Source organism: Fusarium graminearum, chromosome 2, assembly GCF_000240135.3.
Source record: "Fusarium graminearum PH-1 chromosome 2, whole genome shotgun sequence".
NCBI lineage: Eukaryota > Fungi > Ascomycota > Sordariomycetes > Hypocreales > Nectriaceae > Fusarium > Fusarium graminearum.
In genome coordinates this window covers 5504239-5526110 of record NC_026475.1, presented here as the reverse complement: position 1 = coordinate 5526110, position 21872 = coordinate 5504239, and the positions used below count along the sequence as shown (strand labels likewise).

The window sequence follows — 21872 nt, the reverse complement described above, 5'->3', positions numbered from 1 at the left end:
ACATGAGCACCGTCGACTCCAAATTTGACGAGCCGTCACGCCGTAGATCCTGCAGATCACATATCGGCAACGATTAGCCTAAGCCGCAATTAAAATTGGCCCTTCGAGAGCTGGAGAGTTCCAGACATTAACGAGGCGAGGCTGTCAGTGGCTTTCTCGTACAAAAACGCCAAGCTGAGGCAACACCAAGGAATTTTGGTGCCGACTTAGCCGCCTATTGGCCCCTACTGACGAAAGACAAGCCTTGGCCAAGTGGAGCAAGCTGACGTGGAAGTCATACAGAGAAGAGAAGGTTCCCTTTTCCTCAAGCGGTGGAGTTCAGGAGGCATTCTTTTCCTTCCATCTTTCCTTCCATCAAAAGACAGACACAGCCGCAAGTCATCAAGCTTGCTGTCAATCGTTTATCGCAGGTTGTGTTGCTTCGGGTAATGTTTCGCCGGACAAGGGTAATTGCTTGACTAGACCACTCCCGAACTAGAACTAGGACTAGGACTACCACTCCATCGCCCCGCAGGGATCTCATAGGCTGGAAGATGCCTTCCACGGGTCTCGAAGACACGACGACGTACAATGACAAGTATGTCGTTCACTACGATTTCAGTGAGATAGGTAAGTAAACCCTTCTTAACAAACAGTCAATAAGTATTGACGGTAGTGGGCTAGATCATGATACCGCCGTCAAGGAAGTCAGAACCTTGCTTCAAGACTTGGAAGAAGTCGGTCTGCACACGGAGGTCAGAGCAGGATATGAGCAGAGTCTTCTTGTCTTTGTCAGAGCTCCCCGCGAGTTGCTAGGAAACTGGGTGTACAAATCAAGGCAAGTCAACTTCCCATATCAAAAGAATACTCCTTCTGACAAATGAAAGCAGGGTTAAAGATTGGCTGTACGGAATCGTGCCAAATCACCCTGGCGGTGATAAAGACACTGTTGTTGACGGAGCTTTTGAAGCCGAGGACATTCTTTCCGTCTACCATATTGTCAACTGGTCAAAGGAAAATGGTGGCGCTGGCATCACACCCGAGATCGGGCAGTGGGAAAATGTCAAGGCCATTTTCCCTCTGCATAACCCCAAGGTCAACCAGTCTCTTCTCAGTTATCTGAGCAGGCGATTCTTTCTCACGCAAGACGACATCGACTCCATTCGGAACCTACACGGCTCAAAGGTCGCATTTTACTTTGCATTTATCCAGGCATATCTTTTGTTCCTCACCTTTCCGGCCTTCACCGGAGTTGCCGCATGGCTATGGCTTCCACAATACTCTCTTTCTTACGGAATTCTGACCAGTGTTTGGTGCACTGTCTTCCTAGAATACTGGAAGATTCAAGAGATTGACTACAGTCTCCGATGGAACGTCAAGGGAGTTCAGCACCTCAAGGTCAACCGTCCGCAGTTCAAGTGCGAGACTGTATACACCGATGACACTGGGCGCAAGCATTATTATTTCCCGCGCTGGAAGAAGGTTGTTCGACAGCTCGCCCAGATCCCTTTTCTTCTATTTGCGTTTGCGGCTTTGGGTGTGACCATTATCGCTGTGTTTGCCATCGAGATTATGATTTCGGAGACATATGCTGGACCTTACAAGGAGTATCTGGTAAGTCTTTTCGCTTTTAATGACGCATTTCTTACTAACTTGGTTAGGAATATCTTCCTACGATCCTTCTCGCCGTGTCTCTTCCGTACATCACCTCAGCCCTCGAGGACGCAGCCGAGAAGTTGACCGAATACGAAAACCACCGCACAGCCGATCATCACGAAATGTCACTCACTCAAAAATTCTTTGTTCTCAACATGTTCACCAACTACTTACCCATTTTCCTTACAGCGTTTATATACATTCCTTTTGGCGGTGACGTGGTTCCCAAACTTGAAAGCGTCCTCGTCAGAGCTTTTGCCAGCGTTGGCAAGAAATTCGTACATCAGCCATTCCATCTCGACGCAGACAGGTTGAGGAACGAAGTCATCGCGTTGACTGTTACCGGCCAGATCTCGGGATTCTTTGAGGAGAACATTGTGCCCATGCTGAAGCACAGACTATCAGGATGGTACAGAGATTACCGACGATCACATTCCAAGGGCGACATGTTACTTGCTGTTGTTAAGGACGAGCCCGAGGAATCAGCTTTCTTGTCGCGTGTGCGCAATGAATCCACCCTTCCCAAATACAATGTACAGGACGACATTGCCGAGATTGTGCTTCAATTTGGCTACCTAGCTCTATTCTCCCCGGTCTGGCCCATTATTCCGATCGGTTTTTTGATCAACAACTGGATTGAACTACGATCTGATTTTGCAAAACTCTCCCTTGAGCATCAGCGACCTGCTCCTGTGCGATCTGACGGCATCGGTCCATGGATCTACTCCCTAGAAGCACTCACCTGGCTCGGCAGTATCTGCACCGCTGCCATCGTCCACCTCTTCAGCGGCAATGCGATCGGCGGTGCACTCGGAAGCTGGGCCGCTCTTCCAGTAACTGTTTTTATCAGCGAGCACATTCTTATGCTGCTTCGCTCCCTCGTTCGCTTTACTCTTCAACAGATCGGTTCCGATCGCATCAGGGAGGATCACCACCAGCGCTACGCGAACCGAGTCAAGCATCTCGAGGAGATGGAAACGAAGAGGCAGACGGGTCTCGCGGTGCGTGAGGCCCATCGGGAGCGCCGAAAATCTGTTCTTGTCATGGAGCGAGATCCCTTCTGGACGAGACAGGTTGAGAATGGGACGAGTGAGCTGGCGGGTATCACTTTGATACAGCAGGTTAAGAAGAACGAGACCTCGGAGATCCAAGAGAAGACCGATTAAGTTTTGGGCGGGTGGCAGAGGACGAAGGGCTCCATAGATAATGATTATAGAATGTACAATATCTATAGAAACTTTCCTATGTATGTAAGACAAATGAGTACCATAATTATCTGAATATTTTCTACGAGCCAATGGCAATAAGCCATTTATTGTACCTTCGTATTTGCACATCTTCACAGTTCAGCCTTGCTGCATGAAATGACCTTGTCAAACTTTGATCGTCTATCGACATCCTCAATACACACTAAACGGCCAGAAACCAGCAAATCATGGGTAACCAAGTCTTGCAAAATAATTAATTACTAAACATCAGTGGTTATAATGCAGACAGACCGAGTCTCTGTCATATGTTGCGTGGTTCAATATTCAAATATCGTCAAGATCAGTCTCACGAGAATACTCTGAGACAGATCGGTACACGATTGCTCCTAATGCGTGACCCTGATTCGAGAACAGTTATCGTATGTTGTACAAATTACGGCAAGGAGTCTCTGCACAGGAATCAGTGTTACATGCTGCTTGATGTTGTACATGGCTTGAGTCATTGGCGCAGTGGCAATGTTGGGCATATTGAAATGGGCTATAAATATGCCGCTGTTAGTAGATGGACTCAATAGAGAGCTCCCATCTTCTACCTTGTTCTTTAGCAAACATGAAGCTTTATATTATACCCTTGTGGGCTATTGCGGTGCCTGTTGTGTCTGCATACGTAGCACAACATCGCCTCGCACCCAACACTCTGGTGTTTAACAGAAAACAACAGAGTAGTAACCCCCGTTGCGATCTGTCACCACCAGTTGATCCATCGCGGGATGGTTTGGTAGCTTCTCACCAAGTTTTCTCTTGGGAAAAGTCTATCGCGACCATGATTGATCGTCTCCAATCGGTCGTTCGCCTCCCCACTGTTTGCTATAATGATATGGGAGATTTCGATGAGGACGAAAGATGGGAGCCTTTCATCAAATTCGCTGACGTCTTGAACAACTCCTATCCAAACATGTAAGTAATTCACGTGTCAGACTAAGATTTATAAATACTAACGTTGATGATTTCGCAGACACGAGTACACGGCCCCTGATGTCGTTAACAAATTCGGTCTTGTGTACACCATCCAAGGGTCTGATAAGGATCTCCAGCCTATCCTCTTGACTGCCCACCAAGACGTCGTTCCAGTAGACAAAGAAACACTTGATGAATGGGACTACCCACCCTTCAGCGGCTATTACGACGGCCGAACCGGATATCTTTATGGTCGTGGTGCTGCAGATGACAAATCTGCCATTACTGGTCTCATGTCCGCTGTCGAAGCTCTTCTATCACAAGACGACTACAATCCCCGTCGCACTATAATCCTTGCCTTTGGCTTCGACCACGAGTGTTCTGGCAATCGTGGTGCTGCAGAAATAGCCAAGTATCTCGAGAAGCAATACGGACAGGATGGCATTGCCGTCATCCTTGACGAGGGCGGTGCGGGACTGCAGCAAATAGATAATGTCCTGTACGCGCTGCCTGCAGTTTATGAGAAAGGGTACATGGATATTTGGTTCAACCTGACGGTACCTGGGGGTGATAGCTTTGCTCCACCACCCCATACGGCAATTGGCGTCATGTCCGAGATAGTCACGACGCTTGAACAGAGTCAGTTTGACCCCAAGGTTGAGCGAGATGGCCCTGTTCATCAAGGCTTGACGTGCTTTGCTCGATACTCGCCCAACGCCTTTCCTGAGTTGACAAGATCGATCATTCGGGGCGATCTCAACGGAGCTGCTCGTTTCCTGGCAAAGCTGTCGCCTGAGACTCAATATCTTGTCCAGACATCGCAATCCGCTGATCTTGTCACTGGTGGAAAAAGGATCGACGCGCTACCCGAGCATGTCTCGTTGGGCGTCAGCCATGGGTTGGCACCGCAGGATACGGTGGGAAGTATCGAGCACGGAGTTGTCCAATTGGTCCAAAACATTGTCAACAAGTACAATCTCCGCTTTGAACCCTTTGAAGACGATGATGACTATGATGATTACCTTACGTCCGAGGGATTGACCCGAAAAGCGCGTCAACAGGGGTCCAGCAGTGGAACGTTGAACGTGGAAGCCATGAGGAAATATTTCCCCGCGGTACCGGCGCCTACTAGTGGTCGTGTCTGGGACATATTTGCAGGGACTGTGAGATATACCTGGGGCAGGGAGTCTCCGTACGTGGTGCCGGCTCCCGGTGCCATGACAGGCAATACAGATTCTCGTCACTATGAGAGTAAGTCATCCAGGGTAGGCCACTCAGGGTTGTATGAAAGTTAATATGCTTAGATTTATGCAAGAATATCTACAGATGGAACCCGGGTACTCGAAAGTCAATTGCTCATGTCCATGATACCAACGAGCGTATCCCGATGGGCGTTCAACTTAACATGGCCAAGTTTTACTACGACTTTATTCGCAATTTTGATCAAGCAGACATTTAACTCGATAATGTTTGAGCCACGAGATGACCAGAAGATAAAGACAGGAATTGAGGATATGTGGTAGCTGTTATAGAGTGACCAACCCACCCTGTAGAGTAACAATGTGCAATGCTTGTTTGTGTTAACAACGATCTATTATTACCTGCTCGTCCTGAATTCCTCCGGTCCCCGATCGTCTGATCTTTCTTTATACGCGTATAATCGTCGTCTAGTAATGAAAGTGAGCGCTTCCTTCGACAAGACCCGCTCACCTGTGACAGTTCGCTAACCCCTGAACGTTGACCCTTGCGATCATCTATTTCCACCAATCAGACGAATCTAATGTCCGAAGTCTCCAGTCTCTAATTCCTAGTTTCTTTCAATGTTGATTGAGTTTTGTCTCGTTGATTAAACTGTACGATTGAGTTTACAACGTAGAAACTCTATGAAGAGTACAGACAGTATGGCTGTAATTGATGATATCTCATCAGCCTTATTTAGAAACGCCAAGTTTGTTTCTATGAACAAGTTTCGTTTTCTCTCTTCTGTATGATCGCCCAAATATGTTTAGCCGCATCAAGGTCTGAGACGTCTCACGTATCTCCCAGACAAGGATCCTTCACGCGTCAAACACAACCCCCCATGTTCTTTTCTGTCAGGTCCGCCTATGATTCTCTCCAGACCCAGTAATCGACTTCGGCGTCTATGTAAGGAACGGTTTCAGAGTCCGGCTTATGGTTAATCATCGACACCAGCACCGAATCTTCCGAGGAAGCGAGATTCCAGCAATAAGGTCGTCCGATAGTGACAGGCCAGGCCAAGAAAAGGGGACCGCCCAGCGTCTACAAGTTTTGATATAAGGACGGTATCCTTCCCTCGTCTTTGCTTCTCTTCTTCTTTCCTCTCCATCCCATTCTTTCTACTCCATTCAGAGATCTGATCCTTTACTCGCAGCTGTTGCTTGCGCCTTTCTTTCTTTTTCTCTACGAGACATTACATTCTTTGCAAGCCCTGGTGGTTTCGCTTCATTCACTACTAAAAATAAACACATATACAATCTTTTTGTACTCAAACAAGCAAAGCAACATTCAAGATGCGCACTTCATTCTCTACCGTTTTGGCCCTTGCCGCCGCTCTCCCCACCGCCTTCGCCCACTACAACTTCGAGGCCCTCATCGTCAACGGCGAGGTCACTGAGCCTTACCAGTACGTCCGAAAGACCACCAACAACAACAGCCCCATCACCGATGTCACCTCCAAGGACATCGTCTGCAACGCCGGCGGTCTCGACAAGGACATCCGCGCCGCCACCAAGACCATGAAGGTTTCCCCCGGTGACGAGGTTGGCTTCACCGTTGCCAGCGAGATGGGTCACCCCGGTCCTCTCTCTGTCTACCTCAGCAAGGCCCCCGATGGCACTGAGGCTTCCGACTACCTCGGTGATGATGAGTGGTTCAAGGTCTACGAGATGACCTGGAAGAAGATTGGAGCTGATGGTGTTGAGTGGGCCAACTACATGAACGGCCAGTCTGGTGGTATCAAGAACTTCACCTTCACTCTTCCCAAGGACACCCCCAAGGGTACCTACCTCATGCGCGCTGAGCACGTCGGTCTCCACGGTGCTGGCGAGAAGAACGGTGCTCAGTTCTACATCGGCTGTGCCCAGATCACTGTCGACGGCAACGGTGCTGGCAAGCCTTCTCCCATGGTCAAGCTCCCCGGTGCCTTCAAGGCCACCGACCCCAGCCTTCTCCTCAGCATCTACTACCCTCCTGTGACCAAGTACGATGCTCCTGGTCCCCGCCCCTGGCCCAACGCCTGCACTGACCACACCCCCAACTTCGCCGGTCAGGCCAGCGACGGTGACTGCACTGGTGACAAGAAGGGCTCTGGTTCCGACTCTGGCAGCGCTGCTCCCGTTGCTAGCGACGCCCCCGCTGCCTCTGCCCCTGCCGCTGAGGCTCCCGCTACTTCTGCTCCCACTGCTACCCCCACTGCCGCCGCTGTCACCACTTCTGCTGCTGCTGCCCCTGTCGCTACCAAGACTCCCTCCGACAAGTGCAAGGCCAAGCGTGCTGCTAAGCGTGCTCTCAAGGCTAAGCGTGCTCTCAAGAAGTAAGCTGTTGGTCTGAATGGATAGATATTTGAAGTCAAGAGTAGTTGTTAGATCTCTGCCTTGTTGAAATGATGGATATCCAATTGTACATCACGTACAATTTGTTCTTTGTATATATAGACTTAGTCACCGTACTCAATACACCTGCGTGTGAACATTCAAATTTTATGACCAAACCTGTGACAATTCTAAATTTCGATGCAAATAGGCTTGACATGCAAGGGACAAAGAAAGTCATACTCAACATCTGAAGTGGAAACATTGTCACATATGCAAAGAGAAGCTTGTTTAGTCCGCGAATGTCCTTGATTTAAGAATTATCAACTAGAGAAGTAGAAATATATAAGGAGTGTAGAAGAAAGTATGTTCCATCGTAGCAAAAAAAAAGTCTGCTTATGTCCAAGCCAGCCAGTTCCGTAATTTTACCATAGACTGTCCCCAGCTGTTAAACCCCCTCAACCTCAATCATCCGCTTCCAACTCGAATCATGCGAACCTCTTAGTATCCGCCCTTCTTGCAGGCACCCTTGTGCTGGTCGTAGTACCAGCCCTGCTTGCAAGAACACTTCTTGGAGTGCTTGTCAAAGACCTGGTTCTCCTTCTTGCAGACACAGGCGCCGTACTTGTACTCAGCCTCGTGGCCGCAGTCATAGGCGCACTGGTGGCCGTTCCAGTTCAAGTCCTTAGGGCACTTGCAAGTCTTGCTCCAGCGGTCGTAGTACTGTCCCTTGGGGCAGTCCTTCACACACTTGCCATAGACCTCAGAGGTGCCCTTGTTGCAAACGCACTTGTGAGAGTCCTTGTCGAAGTACTTGCCCTCAGGGCAGACAGGAGCACACTTGCCGTACTTGAGCTCAGTTCCCTTGGGGCAAACACACTTGCCGGCGTGGTTGTCATAGTACTGAGGGTGATCGCACTTGGGCACACACTTTCCGTACTTCCACTCAGTACCCTTGTTGCATTCGCACTTGTGAGACCACTGGTTGTAGGTCTGGCCCTTGGCGCAAACGGGAGCACACTTGCCGTACTTGAGCTCAGTTCCCTTGGGGCAAACACACTTTCCAGCGTGGTTGTCGTAGAATTGAGGGTGCTCACACTTAGGAACACACTTGCCGTACTTCCACTCAGTGCCCTTGTTGCATTCGCACTTGTGCGACCACTGGTTGTAGGTTTGTCCCTTGGGGCAAGTCTTGATGCACTTTCCGTAGGCGAAGGTCTCACCCTTGGGGCAGACACACTTGCCGGCGTGGTTGTCATAGTACTGACCGTTGTAGCACTTGGGGACACACTTTCCGTACTTCCACTCAGTACCCTTGTTGCATTCGCACTTGTGAGACCACTGGTTGTAGGTTTGTCCCTTGGGGCAGTTCTTGATGCACTTTCCGTACTTCCAAGAGGTACCTGAAGGGCATTCACACTTGTCGGAGTGCTTGTTGTAGTACTGTCCCTCGGGGCAGTTCTTCACACACTTGCCGTACTTCTCAGAGGTTCCCTTAGGGCAAACACACTTGCCAGCATGCTGATCGTAGTATTGTCCCCACTTGCACTTGGGAACACACTTGCCGTACTTGGCCTCGTAACCGTCCTTGCACTCACACTTCTTGGAGTGCCAGTTGTAGACCTCGTTGTCCTTGCAGGTAGGTGTCTTCTTGACACACTTGCCGTACTTCTCTTCATAGCCGTCCTTGCAGACGCACTTCTTCCAGTTCCAGTTGTAGTACTGGTTCTCCTTGCAAGTGGGAGTCTTCTTGACACATTTGCCATACTTCTCCTCGTAGCCATCCTTGCAGACACACTTCTTCCACTTCGAGTTGTAGTACTCGTTGTCTTTGCAGGATGGGGGAGGGTAGTAGTTGCGCTCAGCGAGGAACTCGGACTCATCACGAGCCTCGATGGGAGCAGCATCGTCGCGGGCCTCGAGGCTGAAGTCGGTGTCGACATCAGGGATGGCCTTGACCGAGACAGCCAGAGCCACAAGGCTGACCAGAACGTTCTTGAAATGCATAATAGGCGATCTCAGGCCTTTCAGCAACGAAAGTGATGGGGTTGAAAAGGAAAGATGAGGAGCGAATGAAGGGAGGAGGTCAGTCGAGGATGAGAGACCAGTGCCTTTCTTGACTTGAGAGTGATGGTGAGGATGATAGATTGGATTTGGGGAGGAGATGATGAGGTTTAAGTACCCGTTGTGAGGTTGCTTGAGGACTATCAAGAACACGAGATCTTGTTAATCAAGTGGTGGATCCATACCACACTACGCTGATGCTCATCCAGGTCATCCGAGCATCCAGATAGGAAGTCAGCTCAAGCTGATTTGGGAACTACGATGATCCCCATGTCAATAGTTCCAAAGCTAATTGGCCTTAGGCCGGGTCGTCGGCCGTTGGTCTCTTGGTACTTGGCAGTGTGACCTGCATGCCAATCCCAGCCTCAACTGGGGCTGCCAGTTGTCGAGCTTCGAGGTTGCATATACTCCTCTCAGAGAACAGGGAAGATACAGCCCTGGCGTGGACATGGGTGCGGTGGTTGGGTTCAAGGCAAACCACAACATCAAAGAACAAGGGTGTTGAGGTGAACCAAAGTTAGCCCAAAGTTATGCTTACTGAGAAAGTGTGTATCCATAAGACCATGTTGCTTGTGATAGACTCTATTCTGGACCCGTAACGATTTCAACTGTCACCTTGCGAAAAGAAAAAGGAGATTACCAGAAATGGTTTAGTCAAGTTCTAATTTTATGCTCAGAACTGCTTCTTTGGGGTATGAGAGGCTTGAGTGACAGTTGATTTTCTCCGTGATTCGACGGCTGAGAAAGCCCCATCCGTGTTGTATATCGGTAAGCGACGACCCGGCTGAACTTGCGGTGGTATCCTGTTGCACAAGATGAGTGCAACCTCTTGCAAAAGCAAAGTGACAGTTGTGACGCAAAAGGCTTCGCGCCAGCAGATACTTTCTGGCTGCAGCTGAAGCGCGAAGAGCGTGGAGCATCACACTCTGATTTTGGAATACGAGGTTTCTCTAATGCAACCTTTGAGGGGTATGCATTTCTGTATGGATACTGTGGTAGATGCCGTTGGAAATTCAACCAAGTTCCAACTCTGTCTTGGATGGTAATGCTAGCTTCCCGTTGGACACCGTTCGAAGAACCGTTATTAGTTTTCATAGTGGAAGCTCAAGATGGGTACAAACTCGCTTTACCCCTCCTCGTCTTGGTCCATAAATCAAGTAAAGATATTTAGACGAGCTCATAAGGCTGGCTAATGCAGGCCGATAATCTCTGGTCTGACCACTTTTCTTAGACCCATCATGGGCAGGTAAAGGAGAAGATCGAGTGAGACAAGCATAATCCCTGTTCTTAATTCTTCGGAGCCGTCCATGCTCTTGGCTTCCCTTCCCGTACCTTGCTAAAAATGCCTACAGCTGATCACAACCCCTGGAAGCGTGAAGAAATGAATTGCCGGTTAATTCTGTTGTCAGGCACCGTGATTACCGTAACCGCACGGAGGTACATAGATGGATCCCAAATCACATTTGATTGTTGCCAAGGGTAAATGGAAATAGATGATATTTGCAAATACGAGGATGGAGAAATTGATAATTAGCCATTCATTCATAGAGGTGTCATACGAGAAACGAAGTGATTGGTAGCGAGAGCAGCCACGCGAAAGGTACGCCCCTTGGGTGTGAAACACTGTACCCTCGATATGTAAATATAGCACAGCCCCCGTGTAGTTGAGGAAAGCTGCAGGAGCATTGACATTTGTTGGATGCAGCCACAAAGACCAGGGCAAATGGAGCTTGTCTTACTGTACGGGACGTTGGAGTAGCCAGTAGGACCAAGCCAAAGGTGCACTACCAAAGATACGTATAGAGTCCTGCGCCTGTAGTTATGCAGCCACATCAACGTGTTGCACCAAAGAGGGGGAACATCAACCGACCGACCGACGGTCCCGGAGCCCCGAGACCCGATGCATACCGAGCTGGGCAAAAGAAATATGCAATGTCATGCCATGCCATGTAATGCAATTTGCTTTGTTGCTTTGCTTTTCTCCTGCAGAGATCGGACAGCTCAGCGATCAGGTTGCCCACCTGCTGTGAGGAATGATCTCAACCTTGTAGAGCTGTACGGTAACGAGATGAGATAATATGAGTAGAGAGTTGCCCGAAGAGACAAAAACGAGAGATCCGTCGTGTCGATTCGATAGTGGCTGCCAGTGCAGAGTCAAAGTCTCAGATGACAGGGGACCCCTGCATCTAAATAAAAGCCAAGCAAACAAAAGGGGGGTCGCCAAGTAAGCTCGATCGCGGGGAAAAGAAAAAAAAGACAAGTCTGACATGGCACAAGCAAGCTTGTTTAGTCTCAACATGTCCTGACTTGTCCTGTCTTGTCTTGGGTCTGTTTTTAGTGACTTGAGGACCTGAAAAGATGCAAATATCTTGTTAATTATGATCTCAGCGTCTAATCAATTGGCATTTCTGATTGGTTCTGTCAAAAACGGAACCTATTCTCGCCCGCTCTTCTGCATGCTTTGGATCAAGGTCTAAGTCATTCCCGGCTAGAACCGTTTAGTTTTTTTTTTTTTTTTAGATTTGGAGCTTTCACAATCCAGCTCTGGTATTTTTAACTTTTGGTAGTCTCTCTTCTCTCCTTTCCAAACGGTAGGTGCATCTGCATGACGGTGATACTTCTTTTTTTCGTCTCGCAACAACTGCCTGAGATAGGGCATGTTGAGAGAATCAGAGTCAGAGTCAGAACCCACACACACACACGCTGCCAAGAATCATTTGATAATATCGTTTCATAATAGTGACGCCCCTGCACCGTCTGTCAGCTTTACTATTTGCGGGGAAGATGCCAGGGCTCGTGTTGCATTTTCCATCGCAGTCTAGCTGGGTACTTGGCAATCTCACCCGCAGCTTAGCATCAGGAGAGAGACCAGCTCATCGACCGTAGCCGAGAGTGATCATCATGGCCAGACCAGACTAGACCAGGACAGAGCAGGGGGATTAAAGTTGGGCCGTTTATTTGCGGGGGTTGATCTGACTTGACCTGGTCTGGTATGACCTGATCACCTTTCATCCCCCATCCCCAGCATCCGGGACAAACAAGACCAACACAGCCCGCTGAATGAGCTTGGCTTGATGATCCAGGGAATAACGATCTCTCATTTGTCAGAAAAGATCAGAGAACAGACCAGAAAACCCCATCAAACCCGGCTTGGCGATCGTACAATTGTCACTGGTACCTAGTCTAGTCCCATACATTCATCGTTCATTCTCAGCTCGTTTCCATTTTCCATGTCATTGTCCTCATCCTTGTAATTGAAATTGTAATAATTATGTTTTCTGTTATTATTTGTAACTTTAATTAACGCCGTGCAGTCAATAGTCAAATCGCCACAACTGCAGCATCCTTGGCGATAATTGTCAGCCCATGGCCACCGCCGAAAAGTAACGGTACAATGCACGTTGGTTAAATCAAGTCAGAAAGAAAAACTCGCGATCCTTGTCTGTCTAATGCAGACGAGAATTCGAATGCAGTGCTCATCGTTTACTCATCTGAGAGTTGAACTGAACCCTTTCTCAATACAGCCACCACCCCGACGTTGCTTCTTCCCAGAAGTCCCATCGTAGGTATCCCAGTTGGACCATCATTGACTGTCATCATGCATGGCTTGAACTTCGTGTTACTCTTTCCCCACCGAAAGACACCAACCCATCGTCAAACATTAATCTCATAGGTCAATACCCTATATCACTTTCTGTTAAGCTTGAATAGAAAGCTGCCTTAACTTACTGTACCAACAGTCTCTCAAAATTGCCTGAATTCATGCTCGGCCCACGTGTAGTAAGCTTCTTACATAACTGTCCAATAGCTTCACCCTGCGTGTAAGACGGTCTAAGAAATAAGTACAACCTTCAGGTACTGGCTTAAACCAGCCATTCACAGAGAGAGCCGCTCGGGGCTACCTACATCCATGCCGTCATATCATTCTCGCCCGACATCCGATTCCCATGCAGGACCAGCACAAAGTAAGCAGACGAAGCTTTTAGTAGTAACAACTTTCGACAGGACTTACTAACAGAACAAAAAGTCACTGTATGCTGACCTGACCCAAAGTCTTACAAGCATGACAAGCTGGAAAAAAAGAAATGAAAAAAAGAAAAGCCACCAAGCCGCGGGCACACCGGATGTGATCGTGAAAACTAGAGACTGCATTGTGTCACATCGGGTCCTGCAAGCCTCTTCAATACTTTATTCCAGTGGCCAAGTTGAAGCTGAATGTGCTGGTCGACCAAGCTAGTTGGGCCTCATCATCCATTGTTGAAGGCTGGGGATTTCTGGGTATCAAGCTATGCCCCCTCAGATTCCATTGCCAGCTCACAGAAATTCAGATCGAAAGCCTATCGGGGACGAGAGCTACAGGAATAGAGTTTGAGGGATACGAGCTGGGGCTACCCGGTATCTTGGTATTGTGTTGCAAAGCAGGTAAATCCATCGTAAAGATGGTTGTGTACCAAGGGTCTCGAACATCGTCTCGTGTAGTTGCCGAATTCACGAAACGTTGGTGACATTTAAGTCTGCAGTTGTGTTTATTCGCGCTGACTATTGGCATCGACTGCTGGAAATATTGAAGAATGAGTGAGAAATGTGCCTTGCATGTTGGCTGCATCATGAATGACATCTGCTACCACCCTCCACCAAAGACAAACACCAATTCTGCCATTACGGCCTTCGAACCCCTTCTTTCGACGTCTATTTGTGAAGCCAAAATCAGCCATAAGCATCTGCGTCGTTAATTGAAATGTCAAAGAAGTGGCACGTTCCTAGCTGTTAATGTTAGTGCAATTCAATTCCGCCTCACTCCCAGTTTTCTGCGACGGCGCCAAAGTATCCAGCCACTGTGGAAATTGCCGCTGACTTTGTTCTTTGTTTCTACCAAACTGCCGTTTTTGCAAGGAGAAGAGGGAGGGATCCAGACAAACGGTAGTTACCGCATTCCTGTCCTTCCGACATCCAGGTTACCGGTTTGACTGGAATGCGGGAGTACACAAATGGCTTGGTGATAGATAGCCTTTCCTGTTGATCATCATGAATGTCAAGGTTGCATGAACGTTAGAACCCGTGATCTACTTGCGGGAACCTTGTGGCACAAATATCGTACTGCCGATGAATAAAGTTAGTATTACACTTTTCAAATAGTAAAGAAACACCAGATATTGCCGATTAAGTTGTGTTTCCAACTGCCGTTCATGACCAATAGTCGCCAAGAGTTCCGCGTGAAGGGATGGAACGTGATGGCCTCAAGCGTCAACTATCTATCGACCATTCTCTCTGCTGTACTTTGTGAGACCTGATCAATCCGTGAAATTTGTTTGTTTATTCATTGGACTCTACGTCAAACTCTGGAGACAACTAGAAAATTTCCGTTGCAATACCCTATACTTGACGGGCAAACTAGTTAACAAAACGCCCCAAAGGTTGGAGTTCCTCGATAACCCCTAGCAGTAGATCTAGGACTGTAGTTACTTCAATTTTCAATGTGTTTCTACGGCAAGTGAATGTAGTTCAGACCGTAGTTAAGATAGTAATCTCACGCCCCATGTCGACAGCATCCTGAACCTTTGATCACTGGTATGGGTGATACTTTCCACAAGAACGAAGGGCTTTCCAATACTTAGTACTCGTGGCTTACACTGCCTACCTACATCGGGGTTTTTAAGGGCGAGGAGGTGGTGCAGTGTTTAGTTGGACAGCGGGTGTATAGTAAACCAGTCACTGCACTGTTCTTGTACCGGCTGCCTCTTGACGTATGTATGGCTTGCAGCATTTTGCAGCGTTTTTTTTACTTTTTGATGATTCTGGCTAACATGTCTCTATGCTTGGAATTATGTTACGATCCAATCGTCTCTGTGCTACTCAGGAGCGTATTATTTCAGAGTGGTTCGGCCGTGCTTTATTCTACTTGAGTAAACTGTCATTCCTAGCTGAGATAGGTAGTTTAGCCTGTACTTTCTGGCTGATGCCGGTATGAAATCCAATTATACTGTCTGGATTTATCTCATCATGGACTCTTATCTATACAATCAATATGTCGTGGAACCCCACTATCACAACTTGCATTCCCATTCAGACTGTTATCTATTGAATAAGTCCAATTGGCCATATAATATTGCGACATAAACCACAAAATGACGCCATCACCAACACTCTCGTAGATGCATCAGACGCGCGGCCATTGTAACTCCAAAGGAGTGTGCAGCCACCGGTGGGCGCACTAGCTACAGGATCTCGCATATGCATTGCGTGACGTGCCTGGAGATCTTAATACTAGCGACGCTATATCTACCAGCTACAAGATCTGTATAACATGTATCTAATAGTTCACGCAGAGTAGAGGGTGTGTTGAGTGCAGCTTTACTGCAATGTCACCTGGGCGTTTTGCTTCCACGATTTTGAAATGCTTCTAGCTTACCTGCCTTGTTAGACTACTTTAATGCAATAGGGGTCCAATATCCGTCATCGACTACGCATTCCCACGCATACGGGCCGTGGTCATCACCCACCGATGAGATAGCCCTATTCATGCGATTTTTGAAACCAATGCCCTGGGACCTAATGTTTGCAATGCGATATGACATGACTTGGCTGAGTTATTAAAGACGGATGGAACTATCAAGAGAATCTCGAAATATTTTCAATACTAACAGTAGAGAAGTCATATAGTGACATGATTGTTCGCACCACTGATGCCCCTGTACATGGAGTTGATGATATTGTGCTGCTTAGTCATCCAATTTCTCGATACCTTGCTGCATCTGCATGGTGTTGAGGAAAGGAACTACATGTCAGCCTCAGTGGCGTTATCAGATCTCGTTGATTATAGGTTACTCGTTGGCCGAGGCTGTGTTGGAACTTGGAGTTGTAAACCCATCAGCTGGATTCGTGTTCCAATCCTCGTTTCCGTTGACTTTTCTAAAAATCATCTCACAATAACGTAGGTACTCTAGGACTCGAACATTGTATATGGTTTAGTCTTCCAGTTCACCTAAATTTCACTAAAGGATTGTCGTAACGATTTCTAGGAGAGAAACCATCAGTTTCAAAGCTGCCTTGTATCCCAAGAACTGTGATATTTGTGAGGTCGAAAATCATTCATAATTGAAGAATTACTTTTTCGGCTTATTAAACCCATATAAATAATTTAAAATATACAATGATTAAGTTTGATAACGAGGGAACAAATATACTCTACTGTGTGACCATATGTGCATCGTAAGCTCTCAACCACGATATTCAACTTGTTGGAACACATGACTCAGCTAGGTCTATCACAACGTCTCAGAGACATTGGAACTAATGTGCACTTATAGAGGTCGCATCTATTCTCCGAAAATCTGTGCTGCAAGGGTCGAATAGATTGCGTGTGTATAGGTCACGTATTTGCCCATTTATCCACCGCACTACCTAATGTGAAAAGAATCATTGAGTCGAACCTTGATCGATCGTGGGATTCGGATTGGTTCATTGAGATATAACCCGTGACTTGCGTTCTAGATAAACCCAAACAGCGAGTATGTCGTTAGGCATGTGATCGTAAGCAAAGCCAGCACAACGGTCTTTCGACTCTGCGTCGGGTAACGGGAGTGATAAGACGATTAACGACCACGCCCCGGTCCAATACGCGGTCGGATAATGTCATTATGCTTGAGCCACGTATCGGAATGCAAACTTTGAGCCAAATCACCTCCCAAAACATCTGCAGAGTAACGCAGTTGGACCAAATCACGCTGCCGACACGGTATGTAAATAAAGGTATACTTGCCGCGCATAGCATGGATGGGTTCGTGAGATGTTGTCGCGGCGTAACTTGCACTGTGACAATGAGGGGGTCTCACGATCATCGTCAGACGTTACCCCGAATGTCTCGCCATGACGTTTGTCAGCATCATTTCTACCGTGGAGGATGGAAGGGATGACGACAATGAGAGCTAAGCTGTGAGCTTATATGGAGCGGTCTTCCCGGCACTTCGAGCTGGTCAGCTTTCACGGCAAGCAACACCAAAATCACTATACTCAAGACAATACATTGAACATCAACAAGCATGCCCGAGAGACGACAATCTCACCCGAAGGCACCGACCGGCCTCAACGATGAGACTGCCGAAGAGGTGCATGATATAATTCATCGCGCCGAGGTGGAGGAACAGAAGGTTGGTCCGCAGTACTCGCTGAGTAGACAGCAACTAACTGAGAATAGATGCACGGCAAGGATGCGCTGACACAGGAGGACATTGGGGTTGACGAGGGGGACCAACAACAAGACCAGTCGGCAATGGGCAAGGTCAAGGAAGCATTGAACCTGGGAAAATAAGTGCTTGATCTTTAATGGTAATTGCTTGGACGAATGTGTGTTTACTTGTAAGGCGGCGTTGATACCAGATTGTCATAATAATTAATTGATCTTGTCTTTTACCATTGACAGGTAATATAAAGTGCATGGAAGCAGGCATTGAACGAAACGAAACATCAGGGTATCTAGACATTAACATCGACCTTGAATCATCCATCCCCAGGGTATCGCATCGCATTGCGCAAGAAGAATACAAAAACCGACTGTCTATATGCCAAACACAAGACAAGCCGAGAACAAAACCACCAGTGCCAAAGCCTTGCCGCTGGGCTGCTTGACCCCCGACGCGCCGTCCTCGTCCGCAGGCTTTCCATCAGCGGCGCTGACCTTTTCTCCACTGGGGTATCGAATATTGTACACCGTCTGGCCCTTTAATACATCTGGGACGCCCATTGTATGCGGACACTCGGCCTGGTTCGCGGCGGGGTAGTCCAGTTCGCACTTCTCGTCGTGGCCCAGCGTACAGATAGAGTCGAGGATGTTATACAGGACGTAATTGTCGGCGACCCAAGTGCTGTCTTTGCGATCGAGGCAGCTCGTGAGAAAGTTCATGCTGTTGGCGGCGCTGAGGGGTAACTTGCTACCCTTTGTATCGATCAAGTGCTTGCATTTGGAGGCATCGACGTTTTCGAAGGTCATTTCGATGGGACCGCCGGCTGTAGGCTTGTCGGTGGCACTGTAACCAGTGTAGAGGTAATTCCAGGCATCGTAGCTAACGTCGTGCGCACCTTGGGATTGATCGATACGGAGGAGATATACGGAGCGGTCTTGGTAGGTGAGGGAAATGCAGATATTGTCGCAATCGACAGAATTGGGCCAATAAGCGACGCGATTGGTGTCGATTTTGCAGCCGAGAACGCCTATTGACGACGAGTAACTATCGTGGGGCGTGGCCCAGACTGTGCCGCTGGTCGCAGCATATTGGTTGTTGTTGGTGGTGCTGTTGCTATTGCTATTGCTGTCGCGCGCGATGGAGAGAGAGACGAACAAAGAATGGAAGAGTAGCGATAACCTCGGCAGCATTTTGGACAAGAAGGAATGACTGACAACTGCTCGGTTTGGCTACAAAAAGCAAGGAATGACTCGGAGCATCTTGCGACACGCCACGCGACAATGGAATGAGAGAATGTGGAGGAGGGAAATTAATTAGTTGGTGAGTTATATTAGGGGTTCGCTGAAGAATCGAGAGAAAGACTGGATCGAGATTAGGCTCTGCAGAACTAAACTTGATTGGGGATGATGCTGCGAGAAACGACATGGGGGTCACTAACATGTTGATCGCGGTCTCTTTATCGGACAATACTCGCAGCATCTTGCACGATTGGGATTAAATAGTGGACTGGCTGTTTGTCTAAGAAACCAAACGACTCGCTCAAGACTGCTCAATGTTCTTGCCAGGTCTTGTGGTGGTTGTAGGCAATGCCATATTGTGTCTACAGGTACTCTGTATCATATCAATTAATTCCACAGCGCATCATTCATGCATCAAACATTACCCCAAAAAACAGATTGACTTACCAGAAGTGCCAGAGAAAATAGACCCAATAGCCGGGCATGAGCATGAAACGCCACCCACTCAGCCAACCAGTATCATCAACTGACAGGTGTCGTATCTCGCACCATGATTCCCCCTACTGGGTAGCAGAAAAGTTGACCTCATAAGTCTTAGGCTATAAAAATAAATAGCCTAAAGAGCATAATCTAAATGGCATAAGCTGATCTACTAATTTCGTCTCTTATGCTTCCAGCGGACAATTTTTCTGATACCCTGAGGTCCCCATCCAAGCCACCTCCACAGTCTAACCACACAGACCAAGATCACCGTCAATCTTGGCAGGGCTGAGCGACGTCTAAGCAAATAAACGAGCAATACGCGTCTTTTTAACTGGGCGACATGCGCAAATGATATCCACTGATGCTTTCTTAGTCTCGGGACATGATCCCTTGTTCGACTTCAGCTTACAAGAAGCGTTTACCTCAACATGTGCTGGATCTTCACACCATTTTGATCGAATGGGTATATAAGGTAAGTCATCTTCTTCCATATCAGCTCAAATCAAGTCACTCTTCATTCAATCCATCATGACTCCCCTCTATTCAATCATCATCCCAACCCTCTTTCTTCTCCCTTCAGCCCTTGCTGACCACTCCTGTAAAGCCTACCCCGGCACATCAGATTGGCCCTCTCACAAAACATGGTCTCGTCTCAACAGCACTCTCAGCGGACACCTACTTGCGCCTACACCACCTGGATCAGCCTGTCACAAGAACTGGCCTGAATACAACAAAGATACATGTTCCAATGTCGCAGCTGCTTGGAAACATTACGAATTCCACACTGAAAACCCAGTCTCTGTGATTTATGATCAGTATCCCAACTGGACTTGTCTCCCTGATGCAGATTATCCATGCAGCGACGCTGGATATCCAGCATATGTGATCAATGCCACCAAGGCTGAGCATGTCCAGATTGGCGTTGACTTTGGTAAATATGGATCACACCCCCAACCTAGATCAACCAGTGTTAACATACGACAGCTCGAAAGCATAACATTAGACTCATCGTCAAAAACACAGGCCACGACTACATGGGCCGCTCAGTCGCACCAGGCTCTCTATCACTCTGGACCCATCACCTAAAAAACCTAACCTACCACAAGGGGTATTTTACACTTTACAATTCAAAGACCACTATCTATGGCGACGCCGTCACTGCCGGTGCTGGGTCTCAGATGTACGACTTGTATACGTACTTGGACAAGTATAAGCGTGTTGTTGTCGGCGGCGGTGGAAAGTCCGTTGGTCTTGGAGGATATGTTACCGGCGGAGGCCATTCACTCTTGTCGCCGAAGTTTGGTCTCGCTGTTGATCAGGTCCTTCAGATGACTATTGTCACGCCAGGTGGGAAGATTTTGACAATCAACGAGAACAACCATCAGGATCTATTCTGGGCTATGAGAGGTGTAAGTGCCAATCTACATTCTGGGATATTTTGCACTAATAACCCTTTAGGGTGGTGGTTCAACCTTTGGTGTTATCGTCTCAATGACTCTCAAGGTCTACAAAACACCAAAGATCTCTGCATCCATCTTGACAGTCGGAACATCCTCTGAAACACCTTTCAAGTACGATCTTCTCGCCTACGTTCTCTCTCAGTTCCCATCTCTAGCAGATGCAGGTCTATCCGGATACGCATCTCTCAGCCCACGTGTGGCCAACCCATCTCCTGGCCCAGGAGCACCAAAGGATGTAGCTGGGATATCAGGTATCTTTGCCGCGCAAGACGTACAAGATCCCAATTATATCCACAAACTTCTTCAGCCCCTCAATGAAACCCTCCAAAAGCGTTGGCCGGGCTTGGTCCAATTCACTGCCACGCCTGAGACGTACTCTTCGTTCTTGAAGTGGTATGATGTTTACTTTGACCAAGGCACCGCGGGAGATACAAATTACATCGTCTCGAGACTTTTAACTAAGGACTCCCTCGAGAAAGATGAATCCAAGCTGAGTCATGCGCTTGAAGAAGGTTGTGTGCCATCTGGCGGAATGATCGCTCATCTTGTCTCGGGTAAGGGGGTACACAATGCCAAACCCAGAGGAGGAAGTGTTTCAGTGAACCCTGGTTGGAGAGACACATATGTTCATGCTCGTGAGTCATACCCGCCCCATGTCAAATTCCGATGATTAACGACAACCGATTCAGTTGCCGGACATGCCTTTGAACCTTTCAACCGAACATCTGAGACACAGGCTGTTCAGAGTTTGATCAAAACCTGGCAACCTTTCCGAGAATTATCTCCCAAGGCAGGAGCTTATATTAATGAGGTATGAGCCATTGTTGTCGTCTGTATGTCTTTAGCTAATTGTTGATAGGCACTTCCATTTGAACCAGACTGGCAGCATACCTTCTGGGGCGACAACTACGAGAGACTTTTATCTATCAAGAAGGCTGTTGATCCAGATGATGTGTTGTGGTGTTTCCCCTGTGTCGGGAGTGAGAATTGGAAGCAGAAGGGCAATGGTCGTCTTTGCAAAGTGGCTTGAGGATGGTTTGTTAGGTGATCATAATTTCGCAATACGAACTATGTAATGCTCTAGTTTGAGTTGAGT

General features: G+C 47.8%; 7 protein-coding genes across 7 annotated transcripts; 5 read left to right on the top strand and 2 right to left on the bottom strand.

The window, feature by feature from the left end:
- Window positions 1-533: 533 nt before the first annotated feature.
- Window positions 534-2801, top strand: FGSG_03966 (uncharacterized protein; the record flags this gene model as incomplete). The annotated part of the gene is made up of 4 exons (XM_011323394.1): window positions 534-609; window positions 664-805; window positions 870-1593; window positions 1641-2801. 4 exons carry the CDS (start codon window positions 534-536, stop codon window positions 2799-2801), a joined length of 2103 nt encoding a protein of 700 aa, XP_011321696.1.
- Window positions 2802-3453: 652 nt separating this feature from the next.
- Window positions 3454-5259, top strand: FGSG_03967 (uncharacterized protein; the record flags this gene model as incomplete). Its single annotated transcript, XM_011323393.1, has 3 exons — window positions 3454-3800; window positions 3859-5051; window positions 5105-5259. 3 exons carry the CDS (start codon window positions 3454-3456, stop codon window positions 5257-5259), a joined length of 1695 nt encoding a protein of 564 aa, XP_011321695.1.
- A 1072-nt stretch (window positions 5260-6331) lies between these two features.
- On the top strand, window positions 6332-7357 carry FGSG_03968 (uncharacterized protein; the record flags this gene model as incomplete). The annotated part of the gene is made up of 1 exon (XM_011323392.1): window positions 6332-7357. The coding sequence occupies one exon, from the start codon at window positions 6332-6334 to the stop codon at window positions 7355-7357; it is 1026 nt and encodes a 341-aa protein (XP_011321694.1).
- Window positions 7358-7644: 287 nt separating this feature from the next.
- FGSG_03969 (uncharacterized protein) lies at window positions 7645-9482 on the bottom strand. The gene has a single exon (XM_011323391.1). It carries the CDS (start codon window positions 9356-9358, stop codon window positions 7853-7855), a length of 1506 nt encoding a protein of 501 aa, XP_011321693.1. The 5' UTR covers window positions 9359-9482; the 3' UTR covers window positions 7645-7852.
- Window positions 9483-17052: 7570 nt separating this feature from the next.
- Window positions 17053-17723, top strand: FGSG_03970 (uncharacterized protein; the record flags this gene model as incomplete). Its single annotated transcript, XM_011323390.1, has 3 exons — window positions 17053-17150; window positions 17454-17562; window positions 17610-17723. 3 exons carry the CDS (start codon window positions 17053-17055, stop codon window positions 17721-17723), a joined length of 321 nt encoding a protein of 106 aa, XP_011321692.1.
- Window positions 17724-17969: 246 nt separating this feature from the next.
- FGSG_03971 (uncharacterized protein) lies at window positions 17970-18785 on the bottom strand (the record flags this gene model as incomplete). The annotated part of the gene is made up of 1 exon (XM_011323389.1): window positions 17970-18785. One exon carries the CDS (start codon window positions 18783-18785, stop codon window positions 17970-17972), a length of 816 nt encoding a protein of 271 aa, XP_011321691.1.
- Window positions 18786-19844: 1059 nt separating this feature from the next.
- FGSG_03972 (uncharacterized protein) lies at window positions 19845-21806 on the top strand (the record flags this gene model as incomplete). The annotated part of the gene is made up of 5 exons (XM_011323388.1): window positions 19845-20247; window positions 20301-20725; window positions 20775-21411; window positions 21466-21587; window positions 21636-21806. 5 exons carry the CDS (start codon window positions 19845-19847, stop codon window positions 21804-21806), a joined length of 1758 nt encoding a protein of 585 aa, XP_011321690.1.
- Window positions 21807-21872: the final 66 nt, after the last annotated feature.

Excerpts from the sequence above, each read along its gene's own strand:
- FGSG_03969 (XM_011323391.1), bottom strand. The coding sequence starts at position 9,358 with ATGCATTTCAAGAACGTTCTGGTCAGCCTTGTGGCTCTGGCTGTCTCG.